This window comes from Coccinella septempunctata, chromosome 8, assembly GCF_907165205.1.
Source record: "Coccinella septempunctata chromosome 8, icCocSept1.1, whole genome shotgun sequence".
NCBI classification, from domain to species: Eukaryota; Metazoa; Arthropoda; class Insecta; order Coleoptera; family Coccinellidae; genus Coccinella; species Coccinella septempunctata.
In genome coordinates, this window is record NC_058196.1 from 33,186,261 (window position 1) to 33,208,797 (window position 22,537).

The window sequence follows — 22,537 nt, forward strand, 5'->3', positions numbered from 1 at the left end:
TTTTGAAGGAAGATCATCTGTGACTAGTGAACGCACCACAGATCAAATGCTCTTTCCAGTTCCAAATCGGTTATGAACTTTTATTCGGCATCGGTTCTAAAATAAACTGTGATAAAGATGTGCTAGCCTTGTTTATATAACAATAATATAAACAAGGGTGCTCGCAGCAAAAACGTACAAACAAAAAGGATAATGCGATGATGAGGAAGAAGATAGTTCATTTCAACCATTACGAAATGACATTTTTAAATGTCATTAGAACATTTTGACAACATGACAAATGTGTCGGGGATAGACGTCAAAATATGGAAGAATCTGACTCTGTCAGAGAGGGTAGCCGTGTAAACAATAATATGAAAGTTAGCAATGGTCCTCGAGCAGTAACTATTAAAAAGACAGAAACTGGTTTTGGCTTCAATGTGAGGGGCCAAGTAAGCGAAGGTGGCCAACTGAGGAGTATCAATGGGGAGCTGTACGCCCCTTTACAGCACGTCAGTGCTGTTCTTGAAAAGGGGGCCGCTGAACAAGCCGGTATCAGGAAAGGAGACAGGATCTTGGAAGTGTAAGCGCAAAGAAAACTTTACTCATTTTCATTGCTGGGCAGTTTTTGGGGGTAGTTTGTATTGACCTATTGATTTTTTTATGAATTGACATTTGACATGGAATTTCACCAATATAATAAAAAGAATAGGAATTTCTTGATATTATATAAGTGATTTGTATGAATCTTCATCACAATAACTTGCTCCATCAACAAATCACATCTTTATTATGGGTTGAAAAAAGGGACATCATTCTTGAAATTGAATCTTTACATTGAAAAAATTAGAGGGGCGATTGGAAGAAATTGAATTGAGTTATATGTTTCTAACTTGCACACATATTTATAATTTTCCTTCATATTCAATTATTCAGTAGGATAGATGAGGAATTTTTTTTATATAATAGTCTCTTTGAGCAGCATACAATGGAGATTCTAAGGAAATGGCTTTTAGTTGGCATAGATGATTATTATCTAATAACTGAGTTTTTTATATTAATTGAATTCAATTATTATTTCTTGAAAATATGTGGAACGGATATTAGTTTTGATTGACCTAATTTGTCACTATAGATACAGTTTATTTGTTTTTGAGAATTGATTGATTGGAATGGTAGGATTATCATATCTTGTTTCAACAATTTATCTTAATTAGATTCTAATTTCGATATAAATCTTTATTAATTCACATTGAATCTTCTTTCTTGTCATATTATCTTCATGAAGCAAGTGTATTCCTAACAAAACCAATTCATGGGTCATGTTGTATCAATGAAAACACTGATATCTTTTATTTGTTAAGTAAGGCTATATTTACCTTCTTAGAGAAACAGTTTTATTCAAATAGACAATGCAATTGTCATCAGGGAACCACAGTAGGGTCAAAAAGTTGGGAAGCTCATGAATACTAAACTTTGAGATGAAATAACCTTATTGAACCTCAATACCTTTCCAGAAATGGCGTTAATGTTGAAGGGGCAACGCACAAACAAGTCGTAGACCTTATAAAATCCGGTGGAGATGTTCTCACCCTCACCGTTATATCAGTCACTCAACAGGTGCGTAGAAATTGTTAATTGACGGTTTAACTGCCTCAATGAATTGTCTTGGTTCGAGGAGGCGCAGAATATCTCTTTGCTTTGTTTAAAAAGAGTTTATTCCATCATGGAATCTTTTTCCAGGAAGCCGAACGTCTGGAGCCAAACGAAGATAATCAAGTATGTTACGATTACAGCGAGAAGCGATCTCTACCTATCAGTATTCCCGATTATCATTATCTAGAGAGGGGCGGCGAGAGATACGTCGCCTTCAACATCTACATGGCCGGGAGGCATCTGTGCTCGAGGAGATACAGGGAGTTTTCGAAATTGCATGTGGACCTCAAAAAGGAATTTTTGGGTAACCTATTTGTTCTAGGAATCGGATTATAAGTTCACCGATTATGTTATTTTTAGGTTTTACATTCCCGAAACTGCCGGGCAAGTGGCCGTTCACGTTGAGCGAACAGCAACTTGACGCTAGAAGGAGGAACCTCGAGCAGTATCTAGAGAGGGTGTGCGCCGTCCGCGTAATCGCAGAGTCGGATATAATGCAGGAGTTTCTGACCGATCAGGACGATGAGAGTATCAGCAGTCCCGTCGACCTGAAAGTGAGTTTTATCGAAGTTGAACTAGAGATGGCGCCAGTGCGCGAGGTATAGGTTAGAACCATAGAGAAACGTCAAATGTTGGCACATAACCTAGGATGTGTATTTCATTATTTTGTTTTTGTAGGTATTACTTCCAAATCGTGATGTCGTAACAATATCCTTAAGAAAAAGCGCAAATTCCGACGAAGTTTACGAAGCGGTGGTCAAGAAAATCAACATGTCCCTGGAAACCTCAAAGTATTTTTATTTATTTGAGATTGTCGAGTATAACTTTGGTAAGTTTCCCCTTAACCTCACTTTCCGACAATTTAACGAATCTTTCTTACAGAACGTAAGCTTCAGTGTAACGAGAATCCCCATAATTTATACATACAGAACTATAGCACTGCCACCAGCACGTGTCTGTGCGTGAGAAAATGGCTGTTCTCGCTCACCAAAGAGGTGGCTCTGCTGAAAGATCCCCTGGCTACTTCGTTCATATTTTGGCAGGTGGGTGGGATCGAGACTGTCGTTTAACAAATCTCCTGCTTTCGTTCTGTTTTCAGGCGGTGGATGAGGTTAACAGGGGCTACATACAAGCGGGCGAACGTTTGTACCAGCTGAAAGCGCTACAAGATAATACTCGAGCTTCTGAATATTTAAAATTGGCTCGGGAACTGCCTGGTTACGGGGACGTTGTCTTTCCCCACTGCGCGTGCGATTCCAGAAAGGACGGTCATGTCGTGAGTGCATTACTATTCTATCTTTCTGAAATGTCAAACTTTGAACCTCATAGAAAAGAAATTCGAGGTTATGTTGAGGTGTCGAAACAATCGATTTATTTGCAGGTTGTGGCGATAGGGGCCAACGGTATAAAGCTGCACGCGTGCAAAGAAGACGGTTCTTTGGAAAGTCAGCAGGTTGAGCTTGGATGGGACTGCGTACGTCAGTGGGAGGCGGACGAAGAGAGCATGGCCTTCTGTTTGAAATACGCCAGGCCGGACAGGACGCCGAGATGGCTGAAAATATTCACGCCATACGTAAGTAACGGCCTAATCGAACTGAAAAAAAAAACATTAAAATTAGTTATGGGTAAATCACCCTTGTCCCAACCTTTGACGGCGACACTGGAAAAACTGACCTAACGCAACTTGTTTCTATGAGATTTGACGGTTGCTAAGGAAGATTTTCACGTGATACGTTCTGATTGGTCGGAACCCGATCGTTTTCTGTGCTCTCGATGAATGTTTTGAAATTTTTGAGGAAATGTCAAAGTTATCGATTTTCAAATGTAGTTTTTTTTTCGATTTTTGTGGAGAGTAATGAAAGCGGGTCAACCGACCAGTGGGAAAGCCAATCCTAAAGTTTTGTGAATTAGAATGTCGAAAGGTTCGATTTCGCATTGTTTTTTCAGTATTTCTACTTGATGGACTGCTTCGAGAGAATCATGGAGGAAAGTAAATGGTTGGATACAGGAGAGTGACTCCCTACGCTCAAGGTCTCGCCACACAAAAGATCCTCTTAAACGATTACAAGTATTGAACACAGTACTCTCTATATAGTAATCTATCTAAATCAATGTATAGACTACTATAATGAATGTTAAATATTTATGTATCGTTAAGTATTACTATTAGATAACTTGATATTTAGGAAGATGAGAACAAAGAGATTGCCACTGAATTGAAATGGCGAAATGTGATCCGAATAATTAATCTAGTTGCACCTTTTAGCGAAAATTGTGTCATTCAGAACGTTACACCACATGATTAACAAAATTATTATCATTGTTGAGATTATATAAATTCAATGTTTAAAACGTTATAGATTCAATTTTTCTTATATACATATTTTAATTAATCAGTTTAAGGATCGATCTATTGTATATATATGAATAAATTAAATATTCTAAGAATATGAGCGTGATTGAGCTAGAATATGCTGATATTTTTTTTAAATTGACAGTAATCATAGATCTCCATATGATCTCTGTGCATAGACAAATAATACTTGATATTATTTATCTGTGGCTGAGGCATAGAACAAGCCTAATGGTCATAGAGTATTTTTAGTCAATCCATAGAATAAAATCAAATATAACTATGTTCTGACCATAGATAAACTAACCTTTATTTCAGGAATGTAGAAAACAACTGGGGAAAATTTCATGATTCAGAACAAATAATAATACTTTATTTTTATCTATTCACAATATATCACAGTTGATTACATCATCAAGAGGCTATAAAATTATTGATATTTTCCTTCGGTAAAATAACACACACATTTTTAACATTACTCCTGAAATAACATCAATCTGATCCTTTTAATCAGTCGTAACAAATCGAGAAAATAAAATTTATCGATATACTTAGGATAAAAATTCGAGGAGATCCACATAATTAAAACAGCGCAACATTTTCACATAAATGAAATTTTGAAAGACGCAACAATCGAAACCAAAATAATCACACAGGACAGAGGATTAACGCTGGCGGAAGATCTGCAGTCTATGGTGCTCGATATTTCGTGATATTCCCCCGCTGTACTCTCCGTGTTCCGGAGCGAGGGCTGCGTTCGTATTTTCGCGGTGGCATCGTGGAAGAGGAGATTGCCGACGCCGTTGAAAGATCCGTATAGGGTGAACGCTGTGGTGAGGCTCTTATAATGCTTTCCGAAATTCCCATCCAACGCGAAGAAGACGTCCATAAGATCTCTCAAACGTAGTTCCGTGACGTTACCCCTGACCATAGCGTACCCCGCAGGTGCCCAACTGAGTAGGCAGTCCTCGGAATTGGCCTCTCTGCAGATGGTCTGGAAATCGGCGAGCTCCTTAGCTAGAGTATTTTTCTTCTTGTCTTAAAACGAGAAAAAAAGTATGAAAGATTGTAATCTTATGCAGACGTGAGGTTGAAAAATGTAGCTGAAATATCTATGACCTAGTCATAGAATCGAATGATTTGTGATTTGGACGTGAGTCATAGATAAATCAACCATAGTAAAAGATAATAATTTTTCTATGGCCGACAAATATATCGATCAAAAATTCTTACCTGCCAAGAAACCTTTTAAACTATTCTTGGAAACGAACGCAACATCGCCTGCACCATCTATCAAACAACGAATTGCGCCATCTTCACCGTCATAAGTGGCATTTCTACAGTTGGCGTTTAAGGATGACCGTTTGTCAGGCACGCCAGGAACGCAGCTGTCAGAGAAGAACGTCATCATACCTTCCGCGACAGGACAGCTTTCAAATAAGCTCTCTTGGTTCAGATAGTTGGCAACGCTGTTCCAGGCTATACCATCATACGAAGGGAAGCAAGCTCTTGCGTCTTTCAGATCGCGTAAAGATTTGAATTCTGACCCTTTTTTCGTTACGGCCACTGTGAGGTATTTCGCGCTCTCTTCCACGGTCTCGTAGAATAAAATTTTCAGTCCATATTCACTGAAAATAAAAGAACCATCGAATATAATGAAAAAAACCACAAACGTCAAAAACTCACGTTTGTGCCAGTCTCAATAAATCTGGATTGATGATCACAACATCCGCGAAATCCTTACGCACAGCATCCATGCAATGGGTCGCGTTGTCCGCTTTTAAACAATCGACGTTGGGTTCGATACCGTAGGAGGCCATCGCCTCTCTCAGCCACGAACATTTGGCGTTTTCCACGATCGAGGTCGTGCAGATCCTTATCGTCCTGGGCGGGTGGCATCCAGGAAAACTGTTGGCGCTCAAGAAACCGGTAGCTTTATTGAGGTAGGACTGGATCGGTTCTATGGGGACCACAGGGTTCATGGTCACGTGGTAGGATTCCATCAAATTCAATAGGGCCGACTGCCATGAAGCGTTGTCGTCGTGAGACAGGGATGATATCATCTCCTGGATCTCTTGCGCTTTGTTTCTGAATAATTGAAGAAAAATTCGTAGTCAAGTTAACCATAGAATGTCGAACTTATTATATTACTCTATGTTCATTAACATTTATTTATCTTTCTCACCTGACGGTCGCAACGACAGACCAGGGTTTCACGACCCAAACGCAGGGGTTGGTGGTGTTGACGGGTCTTATAGAATCGTCCGGACACAGAAGGCTGTAATCGTCTGTCGCGGCTTCAGCTCCTCCGCTAACTAGCCCGAAGTGGATTTGCGCGTCGTCCCAGCGAGACCAAGATATGTCTCCGGCGCCGTCTGTTAAACAGAACAGTGATCCTCTCCTTCCCCAGTACTTGTCTTCCTTCGAGCATCTCGAGGGATTATCGCAGGACTCGCACAGATTGGGATACTTTCCCTCTGAAATCCGTCCGTATAAGATATTTCGAGCAATTATCGATTAAAGCATAATCTAGACACCTCCTCTATGAATCATGTTATAGAAAAAGCGGAAAAATCTATGTTTAAACACAATCTGTGATTGACATACAGGAAAAGAACAAAACACAGAGTGTTCTGTGGTGTTCACTCTGTGATAGATCATAGATAAAAGTAATCTTATTTTGTTCTGTGCTTAAAATTGGTCATAGAAGATTTGTCACAGAATATCAGGATCTGTCATTCACAGATTACAGATCAATCGGAGTCGTTCTCGGAATGAGAAGATTTGATTTTACATTTCAAGCTTCATACTTACTCAGTTCGTAGTCCAATGTAGAATTTTCAACCCATGGTCCTGCCTTACAGGCAGCCCTGAAAAACTCTGAAGATGACTTGATCCTATTTTCGGTCAATGTCAATTCCGATTGGCAATTCTGAGGAATGACTGAGGCTTCCAAATACTGAAAAAACCGTGAGTAATGAAAGAAACCGAGAATGATTCATTTTCCACTTACGTTGGACAATATTGTTGTCCATTCCGACTCATATCCGTAACCTGGGTGGCAAAATCTTTTATCTTGTAAATCGTGCTTGCTCTTGATGTTGGTTTTTTTATCGAAGATTGCTACGACCTCATATTCGTATTTTTCTAGAAGAAAAATTACCAAAAGGTAATGAAAAATGTGGGCAACTAAAAACCAATAACGTACCTTGTGTGAATCTTAATTCGTTTGTGATGAGCGTATCTACAGCAGAATTTGAAGCAGTTATGAGATCTTCGGACGTGAAGACAGCAAAATCAGCTTGTTGCTTCGCAATTTTCCTCAAGCAATCTAACCTGAAAAATATAGTTTTTGAAAAAGAAGATCATGCCGAAATTGTCGTTCTACATAAATATCGTAAGTTTGGACATATTACTGACTTCGTATCAATATCACATATATGTATTATTTATCTGTACCAAAGAGTAAAGTTTCGTACGCACAAATACACGAAAAAAATTCCCGAAAAAAAAATCAACGTACCTATCCACTCCAACTACACATTGGACTTTACTGCCTGGTTTATTGAGAACAGGACAGTATTTTGAAGCTCTCTTGAAACTTCCTTTGCCGTCAACAGCACAGAAATTAACTGAAAAAAAATTGCAATGAAGCAAAATAAATTCTTCTCACCATAATCCATTTCTAACATTTTTAAAGCATAATCTGTTCAATCAAAATTTTCTTGTTATATTTTGTCAGTTCAAATGAATTTCACAATCAATGCTAAAAGCTTTCAATTCATAATTGACTAATTCGAAATATTCGATGGGGAGCGTTAATGACCACTTAAAACTGAATTTATTTAATACGTATTTCATAGTCATATTTGCTTTGCATATTAAAATGAAATAGAAATTCGTTTCACCTAAAAAGCTGTTATTACATTCGCGTTCGTTCTCGATCTTCAATGAATTCACCCGCTGGAGCTCAAGGTGAAGAATAAACACATAAAATGAATGAACAGGTTTATTTCAAGATGATTAGATATCAGTCCGGACTTGATAATTGCGAGAATTCATAAAAACTGTAATAAACCATCTTGAAAGTACTTCGTTTTGTACTCGCAGACTTCTTCATGTCCTTCGTTTTTTAATAGTTATGCGAACAATGACTTCAACATGTTATTATCGAAACATTAACGAAGGAACCTATACAGGGCGTGAAAAAAGCGTATCCCTCATGAAAATTTTGTATTACGCAATGGCGCACAGAAAATCCTGTAAAACAAACCAAAATCAAAGATACTCTACTCTTTGTCAAAATCACGACAGTAATTTAAAACATTTTATGACTAGTTCAAGATGAGCCGAAGGTGCATCCATAGACATATGTCTATGTCCAGGGGTGCATCTTCTAGTAATCTCTGTGTTTCGGAAATATGTGGTATCTTCTATGGATCTTGAATGTGGGGCCACAGAATAATCTATCTGTGGGCCCCATAGACATAAAGAATAGAGGAAGTTCTAAGGTAAAAATACATAGAAGTCATCCAGCATAGTGGATCTGTGTCATAGATGAATTGATCTGTGTGTTGTTGCATAATGCCCTCAAAAATACGCTCAGAAATAATTGAACTGTGTGAAATTTCAAGCGTTTTTCTCATCGTTTTTTGAACAACTCATATCATATCGAATTATACGCCACTGTACTTTTTTAAGCGATCCAATCATGTGTTTTAAATCATAAGACGTACCATAATTAGGAGTGATAATAATCACTACATCTATTATTTTCTCTTTTAATTACAAGTGGATCCAAATGAGAATTATTCCATCGAATTAATTCGATCTGCAGACACGAACAATCAACTTGAGAAAATAGAAAAAGCATAAATTAAATCCATCAGACCTCAAAACGAATATTAATGAGAAAATTAATAAACTGCGTAATGATAGGGGCGTATCGAAAAAACTATAAACTTACATTTGTCGGCACAAACTGTCGATAAAAAGATAGCAGTTGCGATAAGGGTCGCGGTTTTATTAATTGTGAACATGGCTTCGATTCGAACCACGGACCGAACACAACTGAGGCTGACCATCGGTCAGTGGGTAGATCGTTGTTCTTGTTCCCGTCTTATCTCCTTGCATATTAGTCGTTTAATGCGTGAAGGACGACCTATCTGGTCTTCTTGAACCGGCGATATTTCAGGTTTAGTGGATTTCCCGAGGTACCCAGGTGGTGGTCGACAGCGGAGTAGGTAGCTATGATGATGACGTCTTGATTAACATAAATCATTGGGAATTCGTCTTCCAGTAAACATTGTTAAGAGTAGTGATTTCCATATTACTCATGCCAGATGTACTTCTGAATACATATTCATGATGCTTTTCTTGTTCACACATTTTAATTGGTCCGGAGTTCCCTTGACTAGACTGGCGTAGATCATGGCCACAGAATATACAAGCTGTTTGAATCAATATTATCTTTGGTTCGAATATTATTACTCTGTGTCTCAGCATAGAACTAGAGGTGAAACAAGTTAAATGAATAGGCAATGTAATTTTTAAATATATGTTTGTCTATATCTAATTTCTATCTCCACAAGGTTTCCAGTATAAAGAGTAGAGATCTCCACATGATTCCCAGTATATAGTTGTTCTGTGATTCCCATAGAATATGCTAGCCACAGAACACTGATCTAAATGTAATTCTCTGTGGTCTATGATCTCGTGTTACTCTTTGGTTCGATGGATCTATGGACGCATGTGACATAATCATAGACATAGAGACATGGACTGAGCAATGCCAGCATGAAATTGGCTATTTATTAGAAAGAGAGAAAAGCTCGTCGGGACATTATCTTTCTCTTTTTTGTTCACATAGAGGTGAGTGTAGACCAATCAAAATTCTAGAAAAAGACAACTGCATTCCCGACGTGTTTTTCTCTCTGTCACTTTTTTTGACCGTATTTCATGCATAGATATAAAGGGAAGGCACAGTCCATGTCTCTATGTCTATGGACATAATTTAAGAACATAGAAGAATAGTACATTATTCTATGATCAAGGCACCGCATATTCTGTGAGGGAGTCAGTTTCACAGATTGCAATCTGTGAACCAGAATCTGTAATTTATGGCCAGGTTCCGTAAATCATATCGATCGAAAATATTCCGATTAGACGAAAATCTAAATTACTGATTAGGTGAAACAGAAAATTTACATTTAACCATAAACATTATGGATTTAATCTTTGTCGCTGTTTTGCGTGGGTTCATCAATTTTTATTTTCCCATTACTATATCGTATCTAGGCACATCTAAGCAATGTTTCATCAAAATGAAATGAATAAACCTTTGTTGTTGAATTCTGAAACAATGAAAAGGGTGTCCAAACTGATAGAGGTCGGTTTTTGCTTTATTCAAATTGAACAAACAAAATAATCACATAAATTAAATAAATGACACACAATGCACACTATTGACGTTGATCACCAAAAATTTGCCAATCCTTCTACGTTTAGTATTCACAATACCATTTTCCTACCAAAAACTTGATATACTTGAGGAAAAAAGTAACATTTGACTTTGGTTTAAGAGTTATTTCATCACATATTCATTCAGTCGAAAAAAAATTGAGTAAATGTTAATTCATGCATACTGGCACATAGTTGTGATTGATTTAAGATTTAATTAGAATAATAAAATTAATATAATTTAAAACAATCCCTCCAAAATCACATTTTACAATATTGCTCATAATTTTCTATTACAAAGGAAAACCTCACTTTGACAACCCAATATGTTTCCATAAAATATGCACCTTTGATGATTCATCAAATAAGCTCTTAATCATTATTACTTGTACCAAACCAACGACACTCATGATAACAAGCTGCAAAAAAGAATAAGCGTTCACGAAAAAGAACACCTCCTCTATTACATTTCGGTCCCTCACTTCCAAAGATTTGAATTGATCTTGAAAGTGTCTGATTTTATTCAAGTTTGTGCGAACTGTATTTATTCTTTCCTGAACATCATCGATCGTCACTTCATATTGCTCGTTTAATCCTTGGAAGTTGAGTTCTTCCTTTCCCCATTCACTATTATCATCATTTTCTATTATAAGTTCGAAGAACACCGTTTTCGTGTTGAAGGAACTGAAAGTATTGTCGAAGCAAAACTTGAAATCCCCATCCATTGCAGCGTCTACTCGATGGTTATTTTCGGATTTCTTGTAATCTGCCACTAATATTCTACCATTCGGATCCGCTAAATGGAAAGTTATATCTAAATCACCATGTCCACCATCTAGGACTTGATATTCAATATCAATTACATCTCCTGTTTTTGTTGAATGGAAATAGCAATCTTCTTTTCCGGCATCGATACTAATTGTTAATTCCATTTCTATACAGGTTACAATTTTGAGGAAACAAAGTAGAAGAAAGACTAAAGACTTCATTATTAATACTACTTAATTTCACCTTCTTACTATCTACATAATTTGAAAATTATCATTTCTTTATCAACTCATCATCGTTTTTTGTTGGTTAGGGAAATGTTTGGTGTTTTGACGTTGGACGTCAATTTTCTTTATTTTTCCATTTTCGATCCTCTAATTAATGGATTTCACAATTAATTCAACTGAATGTTTAAGTGATATGATTGGATCAAAATTATGAAATAATCACATAGTTTAAACACCTTCTCCATAGTTTTTTCGAAGTAATAATTAGGGAAATCGTGGTGATGAATTTGTGGTCCCAGACTTTTCGAATTTACCGCCTTCGGATGTACTGATAAAACTTCCGGCCACGTTATAGGTTATCCAATTAGCTGTCAGTGTCGTATAAATCTAGATAGAGTATGAAAATGTAATATCTTCTAATGTATTTACGAAGAAATGTGGCTTTCATGAAGGTGAAAATATTCCGGCGATAATTGGATTGTAAATTTCATTTTAGCCCCCAAAATGTTCATCAATTATATTTCGATTTTCATTTTGCTTCTGTGTATTTTTCGGGTATTCTCCACTGAATTGACATTCGAATTAGCGGATAATGCTAAAGAATGTTTTCACGAAGAAATACACAAGAACACAACAGCTACATTAGAGTATCAGGTAATGAATGATAATTCAAAGTAATCTTCAAACTCTATCATTGCTCCTGTGCATTTCAGGTTGTAACCGGTGGTCAGTACGACGTAGATGTAACGTTAGAAGATCCGAGAAAGAAAATTATTTACAACCAAGTTAAATCACAATTCGATTCTCATACTTTTACTGCTCAGATGACGGGTATATATGTGGTTTGCTTCAGCAACGAGTTTTCCACTATTTCGCACAAAATAGTTTATATGGACTTCCAAGTCGGAGAAGAAGAGCCTTTACCTGGACTTGGAGAACACATAACAGCCTTAACCAAGGTTAGCAATTCTTTTTCCTAGCTCATGTTCAGAATTTTCATCATCTATAAAGAATCCTTAGTTCTTGACACTTGGTCAACTTAAGCGGGGAGATTTGTATTTACGGTTTATGTGCTTCCATCTTAATTGATGAACTGGTTTTGAAAATGCAATCTAATTCTGGAAATTGCATTTCATAGCTCATTTACAAAATAATAAAACATTTATTATGATTGTGCTGTAGCATTGTCATTGTCTATAGTAGGAGTAGAAATCATTTAAAAAATGTAAAATACTGTTATTGCTTCCAACCACAGTAAAAATCTCATAAAAAGCTTAATGGATGGATCCTAACTAATATGTAATTTGACCTTCAAAATAATATGTTGTTATGTACCTATTATTAGTGGGTCATAAATTGGTTTTTGAACAACAAATTTAAGAAGCACTGCGAGACTTGAAACAGAAAATATTAATTTATCTCAAAATCCATCAAAAAATGGCTACATTTACAGAAATACTCCGTTGGTAATTCACCCGGATAAATATATTTAAAATATTAAGCATTTTTTCCTTGTCAAAGATGGTGATGAGTAAAAATGAGTTGAAATGAATTTACATAAAGTTCATTAAAAAAATTTTTTTTATCTTATCATGGTTTTATGCTTTAGGGCCAACTTCATATTACTTTAGGCTTCATAATAAACAATAATTCTGAATTTTTTTTCTTGGAATTCTCTTAAATAAATTTGGCATCAAAAATAATGGACATTCTCACTTATTTTCACGCCCAAGTAGCGAAATATTATAAAAATAATCCATGATATTGCACCTGAGCAAATATGGAATATTTACATAACATTATCTAATGGCTTAGTCAGCTCATTTTGCCCTGAAGAAATTACATTACATAAACATATAAATAATAGTTATCTCAAGAATATCCTTACAAACACTGGTTTTTATATACTTGTAATTATTGATGAGGAAATTAACAAATTGAAAAATTTGATTTTAATTTCCATGCAATTATATTTTTTTTTCTGTCATTTATATAGGATTATTTACTTTAATCCTTGAAATTTTGTGGCCTTATTTCTGATCATAATCATTCAGAATGAAGGATTTTTAATTATTAGCGCTAATATTTTCTTCCTAACTTATAGATGGAGTCCTCAGCAGCCGACACTCATAAAGCCCTATCAACGATAATCGATTTTCAAACACACCACAGGCTGAGGGAGGCCCAAGGTAAAAAAAGAGCAGATGAAATGAACGAGAGGGTTCTCTGGTGGTCAGTTATACAAACATTTGTGATTATAATAATTTCAGTCGGCCAAGTAATCATTCTTAAGAATTTCTTCACCGAAAGAAAACCGTTAAACGTTAATAAGAGGTAATTTATAGTGATCTTAATTAGGCGAATTATTTTCAAGAATGTTCAAACTGTGAGCGTATATTTTTTTTGTTTGATTAAATGTTTCATTATATTTGACGTTTGAATTGTTTGTTTTTATTTGATGTCGTGGGAGAAGTTCGTTAAATTGAATTTTCATTTCTTTCATATCGAATATATGAATTAAGGCCAAGTACAAATGTTGTGTTAGTTCGAAATTTTAAGTTCGCATTTCAAATAATCCGAAGTTAATAATCTCAATTGCTTTTATCGATTATTTGAATATTGTAATGTACGATACAACCTCCAGAAAGTATATTCGTAATAAATTATTTCTCTTTTGACAGGTAACATTATTTCCTTTTTCCACGTTACATCTCAACGACGAAACTAAGTCATTTGATCGGTAAGAATCGAATGATAATACGACGGAAACCTACAAATTCGGCAAATAAAAACAAATAATTTCCCAGGGCTTAGTCAAATTGAGAAGTTTTCCTTCAGTTTCCTTCAGTGTTTTCAAGGAAAGTTTTGACATTATTTGGGAGGTTTTTCTTTTATGGTTTTATCACAGAACATCTCAAATGCTAAGGTGATCTGTGGTTGATACACAGAGAATTGTCTATGGTTAGATCATAGATGTATCATTCAACTCTATGTGCAATATTTCTAACCATAGAAATTTTTGAATATTGGTCTATGTTCTGTATTTTGAAATTATAGTTCTATGATTTTCAATTAGTGACTTCGAGTAGTTGCTCTGTGTAGAAACCATTGATGTGTCAAAGACATGAAAAATTCCAAATAATATAAAAAAAACTTACTTATACAATATTAATTTTCTATCATATCATTTGGATTGATAGCTGGCACAATTCCAAGGCTGTAAATATAGTTGATTGAGGCTTCCAAAAGGCACAAAAAAAATGGTTCCTTTGTAAGTTTTTTTGAATATTAATTAGTTTTTAGTCCAGGTCATCCTATGAGTTGAAGTAACAAAAAAAACACGAATTTTGCTTTGATAATATATTTTTTATAGGAACTGAACAAGTTGTATAAATTGGTCAAATTCCACAGTATAAACAGTATACATAAACAAAATATAAAACATCAATTTTCGTACAACAATCACTTAAAAAAAAAATTACACCACCCTGATTTTCCAATATTTTTTCTCATTCAGATTCTAAATCTTACATAATCATAACGCAATTGATAAACATTGAATAGAATTTTTTTTGTGATACTTTCAGGAAGAAGAGTTTCATTTCGTACTTATTTTTCGGTGGGTTTAGAACCTATCCCCCAAGAAATTACAGTTTTAAAAATCCTACTTGATGACATTTTGTATTTTCAAAGAACCTACTGATAATTCGGGAGTCTGGAAGCTTCAAACAGAAAATTCTTGATAATTATTCACCGATAACGTGAGAATACAGAAGAATGAAAGAACAGATTTTAATTCTTTGTAATACAAGAGGAGAAAATCGTAGGAGTCCTGTAAGGTAAGAAATCAGCTTTAAACATCAAATTGAAATAAACATGAACGGAATTTATAAACCCAGTGTTTTCTCCTCGGATGTCGAAGGTTTTGAACCTAATTCGCAGACTATCCCCTTCCCGGCCCCCTTAGCGGCTTTTTTCACGAATCCCCTCGGTGTAATCATCGTAGCATGTTGACTGATTTTGTAAACGTTACCAGCGGTGTTCATCGTGTCTTCAGCCACTTCGCTTGCCATCGTTCCGTACCTAAAAGAGTAAAATAAAAAAAAATCGATACTTTGATACTACACCTACTTGTGAGCTATGATTTTAACGCTGTTGTTCTTCAAACTTTCACCCAGTATACCGGCAGACGTTTCCAGTCCGTTATAAATCGTCGAAAAGCCTTCAACTGCGCTAGCTGCAACCGTTAAAACTTTACTCATTCTCCTCGAAGCCTCTTCTTCCGGAATGTCGAAACCGGAGGACAACAAACTCGTTCCCTGTTTTTGGATATGGGGCGCCAAGTAACCCCCCAATCTCACCATAGCCGAGCCGATCTGTTGAGCTGTAAGCCGAATCTTAACAATGTAAGATGTATTTTTCTCGTAAAATGTACTCACAAGCGTAACCGGTAACCCTGGCCACTTTTTTGGTGGTGCACTCCGCTATCTGCATCCCTTTGATCAGTTTGCTGTCCACGTCGGTGGGCTCGTGATGTGGGGCCAGTCTATCGATCAATTTCGGCGTACCGTAGTTCATCACTTCCCCCAATTTTTCCGCCCCTTTTATGATGCCCCATGATAAATACCAGGCACCTAGATCGATTAAATCGAGAGTTTACAAGATTTCAAACAGAGACGTACTCACCGTTGAGGATTCCATTGGATATTTTATCGCTTATATCTATCTGTCCTTCATCCGTTTGTCTTTGTGGTTGCAAGGTACTGTCTGACTGTTTCCCAACTATTTCCAACAGAATATTCTCTAAAGTGTCGTCTGCTTCCGGGGGAAGAACAATCGCCACTGATGCATCTGAGTGAGTGGATAAAATCAACAACATGAACTTTTCAAAGAAATTTTGAGAATTATACCTTCATCATCTGAATAAATATCAGGAAAAACATACCCCCTATAGTCTGTTTTGAAGTAGGGGGATGCCCCAGACACTAAGGGAAAAATCCAATTTCCCACTTGTAAAATTCCCTTAGGTTGAGAGTTTTCACCTAAAAATTCAAAATTCGAATCTCACCACTTATTAAAAAAGCAATTATACAATTATCACCTTTGGTTATGGCCACAGTCAGTGTATCAGGCTCAGAATAGGAGGAAACAACAGCACTCCCAGAAATAAAATACAATTTAACGCCTTCCTGAGTGTATATAACCTCCGAATAAAAATTCACCTCCGATTCTTTATTGAATTCCTCCAATTCCGCAGCAAGATCGGCGTAAGACTTAGATATCGAGTTTACATTGCCATCCACAGAAGATGCATCTGTTGAAGTGGCTTGCTGATAAGAAGGTGGAGATTCAATTTCAATAATTTCAGGTAGGCTTGATTGTAAAGAGTCGATCCTCAGTGAAACTTCGGTCTTTGTTTTCTTCATTTTCTGTATCATTAGTCTTGCTCTCTCCCATGTTGTGTCTGGATTGTCTGGACATGAAACTTGTAAGGTCAATGTGTCGTCTATTATCCCTAAACCTCTTTTATATTTCTCTAATGCCTGGAAGAACAAAGTTAATCATACCGGTGATTTGTTCCTCTGATCGAAAAGTGTCAAAGAAGCCAGTATTGAACTAGGAAATATTGGATCGAACGGCTTTCTTATCACTTTGATAACGAACCTCCTCTGGTTTTTCCTGTTCCTCTAAAGATATAGCTTCCTCTATAATTTTATACGCTTCATTATGTCTGGATTCTATGTTGGAATACGTTTTGGACCATTCTGAATCGCGAATTGAACCGTTTGCGTTTCCCATTTCGGACATTTTTTCCATATCTTGATTAATCTATTGAAAATCCACTTCACACAAATTAAAACGATGAATTATTTGTGTATTTATTTCAAACAGAGATATAGATAGATATCTCTGATTTCAAATCTCGTTTGTCCTTCTATGGACAATGATTCACGCAATTTGACAAGTATGACGAAATAACCTTTGTAATTGTGAAAATTGCAGCAGTTATCAGTTTAACGTGTAATTGATTGTTTTCAAAGTAGAACATAACATGGTGTTATTATTCTACAGGAAATTTCCAATGAAAATAAGTGTAAAGGGAGATTGACGATCATTTGGAATTTTTTGAAAAGTTCATAGAGTTTTAGAAAGGTATTGTTTTAAGCCGCCATGGGCTCAGTACTATGAATTATTTAGCCATAAAATTTTATTCGCGATTACAGCGTTTTTCATTAACGGGTAATTTTTATTGGGAAATCGTTATCAGAATGGAACGTGGGGGTGCGAATTTTCTGGCCAACTCGACTATCATTCGAGGACAAATTAACGAATCACTCTTTATTTTATTATTTTTATTGAATCAATTGGTCGAAACTTCTGATTCCGAGAGTATTACATATTGATGACTGAAAATTAGAATTTTTATTGTATAGAATGCAATAAATAATTATTTTTTGAAACGCCAAGATTGTTAGTTTAGGTCAGGCTTTGTGATCTTTGATTATAGGTGTGGAATGTGGACAGAATGATGAACAGGAACTACCTCATTTATTGATAAATAATACTGCCAACAATTTGAAAAAATATCACATTCAATGTGTAAAAAAAAATAAATATTTTTCTTTAAATACATAATAATCTTTGTGACTAGCAAAAATAAATTTACACATGGATAAGGTACAACAAAATGTAGAATGCATATGACTAGCAATAGTTTCACTGGATAAGCTGCTTCAAATCGACTTAGGCATTTGATTATTGCGGTTAATTAGAATACTGGCCGAGCAGAGTTTTGTCGACTTCTGAAACAAACACAGAAAAAAATTTTGGTTCTTCTATGTCTTACAGTAAATGACATTCTGTCAAAAATAACTTAACTGTCTTGTCAAAAAAACTGTTGTGAAATAACACTCACTTCTGGTTATGAACCTCGACGATATTCCTAATGGCCTGTTTGTATTTCCCCTCTTTCTCGAGCTTCGAGGTGGCGCTTTTCACGGCCACGGAGTGAGCCGGTAACTTTATGTGGTTGTTTTGGCTCTCTTGCGTTATTATATTGCTAACGAAAGCCTTAATTTGCGGGCAGACAGCGGGGTAAGTGTAGTCTTGGGTTGTGCGTAGAGGCATGTCCAGATTCAAATCCAGGATATTTTCACCCTGAAATACGAAGTCAGCCGTTCAATATACACTAAACGTCCGATCATGCATCGAGTCTCACCCTGTATTTGGATGAATTGTGGGAACGTTGGACAGCATAATCGGATATTGGTCTCCTGTAATTGTGAGCAATAGGTCTGGCAAGCTTATATTGTTCCTTATTTAGGATCCAGTTGTCTTTGTCGTCGTCGAAATAGGCCAGGTTCAACAGGCGCGTCCTTTCTTCGGTGGGAACGAAATTGTCGATGATGAGGAACCTTTTTCGGAGCTGCCTAAAACGATGGAAAAAATCGATAAATGTGATAGGACCGATGAAATCTCTCTTACATCGACGCGTTGTCGTTGGACTCTTCGATCTCTTTCCTACTCCTAACGTATTCCTCATGGCAATCTTTTATTTCCTGCTTGACCGACTGCAATCTAGCGTACAACCTTTTCAGCTTGTCCCTCTTGAAATCGACCTCTTGCTGGAGACTGGCGAATACCTGCTTCAACTCGTGGCAATTTTCCTCTTCCTCTTCTATTTTTTGTTGGATTTCTATCTCCCTTTTCTAAACAAAAATTTCAAATTGTAAATTAACCTTTAAAACTAAAATCTATGATCATAGAGTTGAACCATAGACTAATATTTTTTTATTATTAGTCTATGGGTAGAACATAGAATATCCATTATTCTAGTTCTATGGAGTAGGTCATTTGCGTAAGATGTTGCCACATATTGCAAAATATCTGATTTTCCTGCGAAAAATCTATGGTTCACTGATAACTAATAAATTTTTCCGAGAAATAGACCCACCTTTCGCGCGGCGATCTCCAGCCTCTGCTGCTCGAGCTTCATCTCGTTCTCCTTGACGCTATCCACCAAATTTCCGCCGTGCACCATCTGGTTCTCCAACGTCTTCAGCTGCTTGGCCAGTTCGCTCACCTCCACCTTGCTCAGTTCCAATTTTTTCACCTTTTCCTCTTTCTCGTTGTCGTCGTCGTCGTCCTCGCTGCTCACCTCGTACTCGATCTGACCCGTCAGCTCTATCCCCCTGTTCTTCTCCTCGATGAGCCTCTTCAGCCGTTCGATCTCCTCCTGCAGCTCCAGCAACTTGGTGTTTTTGATGTCTTCGTTCTTGATCGGTTGGTTCTTGATCGACTTTGCCCGGTAGGCGTATCTGAAACGTTCGAATTGGAGGTTAAAACGAATCCTGTCAAAATTCTATGGACGGGACTGGTCTATGTTTGACGTGAATATCACATGTTTCTATGCACTCATTTACCTTAACGTTACAATAGTTTCCTCATAATTTGTATTTGCGGGACCGATATTGGCAATCATGATGGTTTTACTATTTCCGCCTAGAGAATCTTGTAACAGTCTTGTGAGTTTGGAGTCCCTGTAAGGTATATGTGCGGAGTTCTCAGCCAACGCGTAAATAACGTTTCCTGAAAATAAATTCGTTCGTTTTCTCTTCATCTAAATTTCGAAATTGGCACTTTCTCACTCACCCAAAGAAGATAACGCCTTGTTGATCTTGGTAGCTTCTCTCAACCTGTCTCCGGTAGCTCCGGTTTTGGCCTGTCTCTCACTGCCCGCCAAATCGATAAGGTTCAATTTTCCCACCTTGACACTTTTAGAGTGTTCTTCCGCCATTTCGATGACTATTTGGAATATAGCGTGAGATCTAGAACTGTGCTCGTTCATGTTCGTGGCGCCTGTGGTTCTGTTTAGATTTCCTATTCTCATTGCCTTGAACATGTCGGCTTCGCTCTTGCACGTTTGTGAATGAAGGTGCGTTACGTAGACTCCTTGACCATTGTCCTGATAAAAGTAAGACGGAAGGTTTGATCTAAGCTACTGAGCATTTTTTTCGTCTACCCACCTCTCTCAATTCGAGCGGTTTGGAATGTTTCGTCTTCAATAAGTCTCTGATCTCTTCCATGTATATTTCCAAATAACGAACGGTCACCAAGAATTCGACACCAGTAGTTCTATTTATGTGCGCCCAAATTTGTTCGAAAGCTCTTGGGATAACACCTTGACCGTCTTCTACCTCTTTCGTTCCTTCCATTGTGTAGGTTTTGCCAGTGCCCGTCTGACCATATGCGAATACACAACCGTTATACCCTTCCAACACGGAGGACACCAACGGACGCACCGTCTCATCGTACAAAGATTGTTGAGTAGAACTAAAATAAAGTAGGAGAAAAAGTGAAAAAATCAGAAGTACAATCGTTTTCCTCCGAAACCATGGAGATGAAGAAACAACATCTGTAATACCATATGGAACATCAGAAATCAATAATAAAATATTGTCACCCTTAGAAACTTAGCAAAAACCTGAATCTCAACATTCAAGGTTATATAAGTGGGTATGATTCACAAACACTTGAAATATCCTTATTTGGAAAGAACTCAATTTGGGGAAACATTGCAACAGATTTCCAAAACTAATGAGACAATTTTTAAAGATCATACTCACTGCCAATCGTATACTGCATCGAAAGTAAACAATTTGGTCCTTTCATTTTCGCTCCTAGCTTTTGGATTTTGTACTTCGATAACGCCTCTACTGGGATAGGTTTTGATGATTGCCAGACATTCAGCCTGATCCTCCTTTTGGCTCATAGGACGACATCGTACAACTACCTGTACAGCCTCATTGCTGAGAGTCTTGAAAAAAAAATACGAAATAGGCAATGACGGAATTTCAAAACTTACTTGATACCTACAGATTTATCCATAATGAATGATGAATCTCTATTATTATGTAATAGAATATTAAATTAAATCTTAGATAATGAATGCATGGTACTTATATCGTAAAAATAATACTTCTGTAGTATTCAAATTATTGATTTTGTGGAGTACATATTTTCACATCGGGGAGTATCAGTCAAAAATGACAACACCTAGGTGATTTTGATTGCGCAGGTGTCATTGGGATTCGAATGTCATCATACGAATTACCATGGAAACGGGAGAAATAGGGCGGTGACGTAATTTGAATGTTTACAAAACAGCTGACGACATGAGGCCCAAAAAAAGACGTAATCGCGCTTAAGATGCCCTGAGCGATCACCCATCCAGGTATTGAACTCGTTCGTTGCCGCTTAATTTCTCGAAAGAGTTATTTTACTGAAAATATCTGTGATTCTTTCCATAGATAACGATTCATAATCCATAGAAATAATCTCTGTCATCTAACAGATGATCGGATGTTCTGTGCGTAACGTAGTAGTGATCTGTGGTCCTCAAGATCACAGAGTCTACTCTGTGGTCTACTTTATTCTTTGATCACAGCCACAGATTACATCGTTTTTGACAACTGAAAAGGTGACCTTGAGCGTCGACATGGGCGTAACATACGACTGGGCATTCACGTTTCCGCAATACAAAAAGTTTTCGAGTTAATTGGGTAGATAATTTATTTATTCGTTTATTTGAATTGAGGGATATCAACAGGTGGTTGTATTGACTCACTAGCGCAATCGGATTGATAAAAAATTGTTGAGAACTTTGAAATTTCCCAAACTCTTTACGATTGTGTAGTAGCGAAAAAAACATCATTTAAAGCACAAATTTTACGTTTTTATTCACAAACACGTATAACAGCACACACTGAGTACATTTTATTAGTAATATATCTGAATTAGGTATTAAATCGAGTTAATAATCCCACACTGGAAGAATGGATTCTTTCGGATTATGATCGATTATAACAAAGAATATTATGAATTAATTGATAACAACACATGGAGAATACTAGTTCTCCAATGAAGAAAATGATAAAAGACAGTCAGTTTTTCAAAATTCACAGCTTGGCGTGAGAATAGTCCAGTTCATCACACTTGCACACAAAATTAGTACAAATTCGGTTATCATATCACAACACAATTCATTTTAATATGGCATAATATTCAAGAACAACAAAAAATAAATAACATTCGT

General features: G+C 36.7%; 6 protein-coding genes across 7 annotated transcripts; 2 read left to right on the forward strand and 4 right to left on the reverse strand.

Annotated features, from left to right (window-relative positions):
• The first annotated feature begins 263 nt into the window (after positions 1-263).
• On the forward strand, positions 264-4,083 carry LOC123319568 (sorting nexin-27). The gene is made up of 9 exons (XM_044906615.1): positions 264-562; positions 1,497-1,599; positions 1,723-1,939; positions 1,996-2,189; positions 2,314-2,464; positions 2,518-2,678; positions 2,735-2,911; positions 3,017-3,208; positions 3,583-4,083. The coding sequence occupies exons 1-9, from the start codon at positions 306-308 to the stop codon at positions 3,649-3,651; spliced, it is 1,521 nt and encodes a 506-aa protein (XP_044762550.1). The 5' UTR covers positions 264-305; the 3' UTR covers positions 3,652-4,083.
• A 256-nt stretch (positions 4,084-4,339) lies between these two features.
• LOC123319567 (transferrin) lies at positions 4,340-9,138 on the reverse strand. The gene is made up of 9 exons (XM_044906614.1): positions 8,955-9,138; positions 7,512-7,620; positions 7,197-7,324; positions 7,002-7,135; positions 6,803-6,947; positions 6,174-6,465; positions 5,675-6,076; positions 5,222-5,616; positions 4,340-5,026 (listed from the first exon to the last, which is right to left on the reverse strand). Exons 1-9 carry the CDS (start codon positions 9,070-9,072, stop codon positions 4,590-4,592), a joined length of 2,160 nt encoding a protein of 719 aa, XP_044762549.1. The 5' UTR covers positions 9,073-9,138; the 3' UTR covers positions 4,340-4,589.
• Positions 9,139-10,376: 1,238 nt separating this feature from the next.
• On the reverse strand, positions 10,377-11,537 carry LOC123319569 (transmembrane emp24 domain-containing protein 5). The gene has a single exon (XM_044906617.1). It carries the CDS (start codon positions 11,434-11,436, stop codon positions 10,756-10,758), a length of 681 nt encoding a protein of 226 aa, XP_044762552.1. The 5' UTR covers positions 11,437-11,537; the 3' UTR covers positions 10,377-10,755.
• Positions 11,538-11,791: 254 nt separating this feature from the next.
• On the forward strand, positions 11,792-14,118 carry LOC123319570 (transmembrane emp24 domain-containing protein 3). Its single transcript, XM_044906618.1, has 3 exons — positions 11,792-12,096; positions 12,156-12,401; positions 13,547-14,118. The coding sequence occupies exons 1-3, from the start codon at positions 11,947-11,949 to the stop codon at positions 13,778-13,780; spliced, it is 630 nt and encodes a 209-aa protein (XP_044762553.1). The 5' UTR covers positions 11,792-11,946; the 3' UTR covers positions 13,781-14,118.
• Positions 14,119-14,812: 694 nt separating this feature from the next.
• On the reverse strand, positions 14,813-17,504 carry LOC123319202 (protein spartin). 2 transcript variants are annotated; one of them, XM_044906066.1, is made up of 8 exons: positions 17,358-17,504; positions 17,107-17,325; positions 16,544-16,985; positions 16,353-16,484; positions 16,129-16,293; positions 15,882-16,076; positions 15,574-15,826; positions 14,813-15,525 (listed from the first exon to the last, which is right to left on the reverse strand). In XM_044906066.1, the coding sequence occupies exons 2-8, from the start codon at positions 17,257-17,259 to the stop codon at positions 15,330-15,332; spliced, it is 1,536 nt and encodes a 511-aa protein (XP_044762001.1). In that variant the 5' UTR covers positions 17,260-17,325; positions 17,358-17,504; the 3' UTR covers positions 14,813-15,329. The 2 variants fall into 2 exon arrangements, with proteins under 2 accessions (XP_044762001.1, XP_044762002.1); XM_044906067.1 differs by having other exon boundaries at positions 17,107-17,331; positions 17,364-17,496.
• Positions 17,505-17,972: 468 nt separating this feature from the next.
• LOC123319118 (kinesin-like protein Klp68D) lies at positions 17,973-21,500 on the reverse strand. The gene is made up of 10 exons (XM_044905970.1): positions 21,319-21,500; positions 21,069-21,259; positions 20,469-20,775; positions 20,095-20,407; positions 19,866-20,031; positions 19,397-19,760; positions 18,928-19,151; positions 18,662-18,872; positions 18,359-18,600; positions 17,973-18,245 (listed from the first exon to the last, which is right to left on the reverse strand). The coding sequence occupies exons 1-10, from the start codon at positions 21,328-21,330 to the stop codon at positions 18,212-18,214; spliced, it is 2,064 nt and encodes a 687-aa protein (XP_044761905.1). The 5' UTR covers positions 21,331-21,500; the 3' UTR covers positions 17,973-18,211.
• Positions 21,501-22,537: the final 1,037 nt, after the last annotated feature.

Excerpts from the sequence above, each read along its gene's own strand:
- LOC123319569 (XM_044906617.1), bottom strand. The coding sequence starts at position 11,436 with ATGAAGTCTTTAGTCTTTCTTCTACTTTGTTTCCTCAAAATTGTAACC.
- LOC123319570 (XM_044906618.1), top strand. The coding sequence starts at position 11,947 with ATGTTCATCAATTATATTTCGATTTTCATTTTGCTTCTGTGTATTTTT. Across the intron at positions 12,097-12,155 it reads CAGCTACATTAGAGTATCAG|GTTGTAACCGGTGGTCAGTA; the intron begins GTAATGAATGAT and ends TGTGCATTTCAG. Across the intron at positions 12,402-13,546 it reads ACATAACAGCCTTAACCAAG|ATGGAGTCCTCAGCAGCCGA; the intron begins GTTAGCAATTCT and ends CCTAACTTATAG.
- LOC123319568 (XM_044906615.1), top strand. The coding sequence starts at position 306 with ATGGAAGAATCTGACTCTGTCAGAGAGGGTAGCCGTGTAAACAATAAT. Across the intron at positions 2,190-2,313 it reads GCAGTCCCGTCGACCTGAAA|GTATTACTTCCAAATCGTGA; the intron begins GTGAGTTTTATC and ends TTGTTTTTGTAG. Across the intron at positions 3,209-3,582 it reads TGAAAATATTCACGCCATAC|TATTTCTACTTGATGGACTG; the intron begins GTAAGTAACGGC and ends TTGTTTTTTCAG.
- LOC123319567 (XM_044906614.1), bottom strand. The coding sequence starts at position 9,072 with ATGGTCAGCCTCAGTTGTGTTCGGTCCGTGGTTCGAATCGAAGCCATG. Across the intron at positions 7,621-8,954 it reads GACAGTTTGTGCCGACAAAT|TTAATTTCTGTGCTGTTGAC; the intron begins GTAAGTTTATAG and ends ATTTTTTTTCAG. Across the intron at positions 6,948-7,001 it reads GGACAACAATATTGTCCAAC|TATTTGGAAGCCTCAGTCAT; the intron begins GTAAGTGGAAAA and ends CGGTTTTTTCAG.
- LOC123319202 (XM_044906066.1), bottom strand. The coding sequence starts at position 17,259 with ATGGAAAAAATGTCCGAAATGGGAAACGCAAACGGTTCAATTCGCGAT. Across the intron at positions 16,485-16,543 it reads GACTGTGGCCATAACCAAAG|GTGAAAACTCTCAACCTAAG; the intron begins GTGATAATTGTA and ends TTGAATTTTTAG. Across the intron at positions 16,294-16,352 it reads TATTTATTCAGATGATGAAG|ATGCATCAGTGGCGATTGTT; the intron begins GTATAATTCTCA and ends CCACTCACTCAG.
- LOC123319118 (XM_044905970.1), bottom strand. Across the intron at positions 20,776-21,068 it reads GATGCAGTATACGATTGGCA|TTCTACTCAACAATCTTTGT; the intron begins GTGAGTATGATC and ends ACTTTATTTTAG. Across the intron at positions 19,761-19,865 it reads GAAACTATTGTAACGTTAAG|ATACGCCTACCGGGCAAAGT; the intron begins GTAAATGAGTGC and ends CGAACGTTTCAG.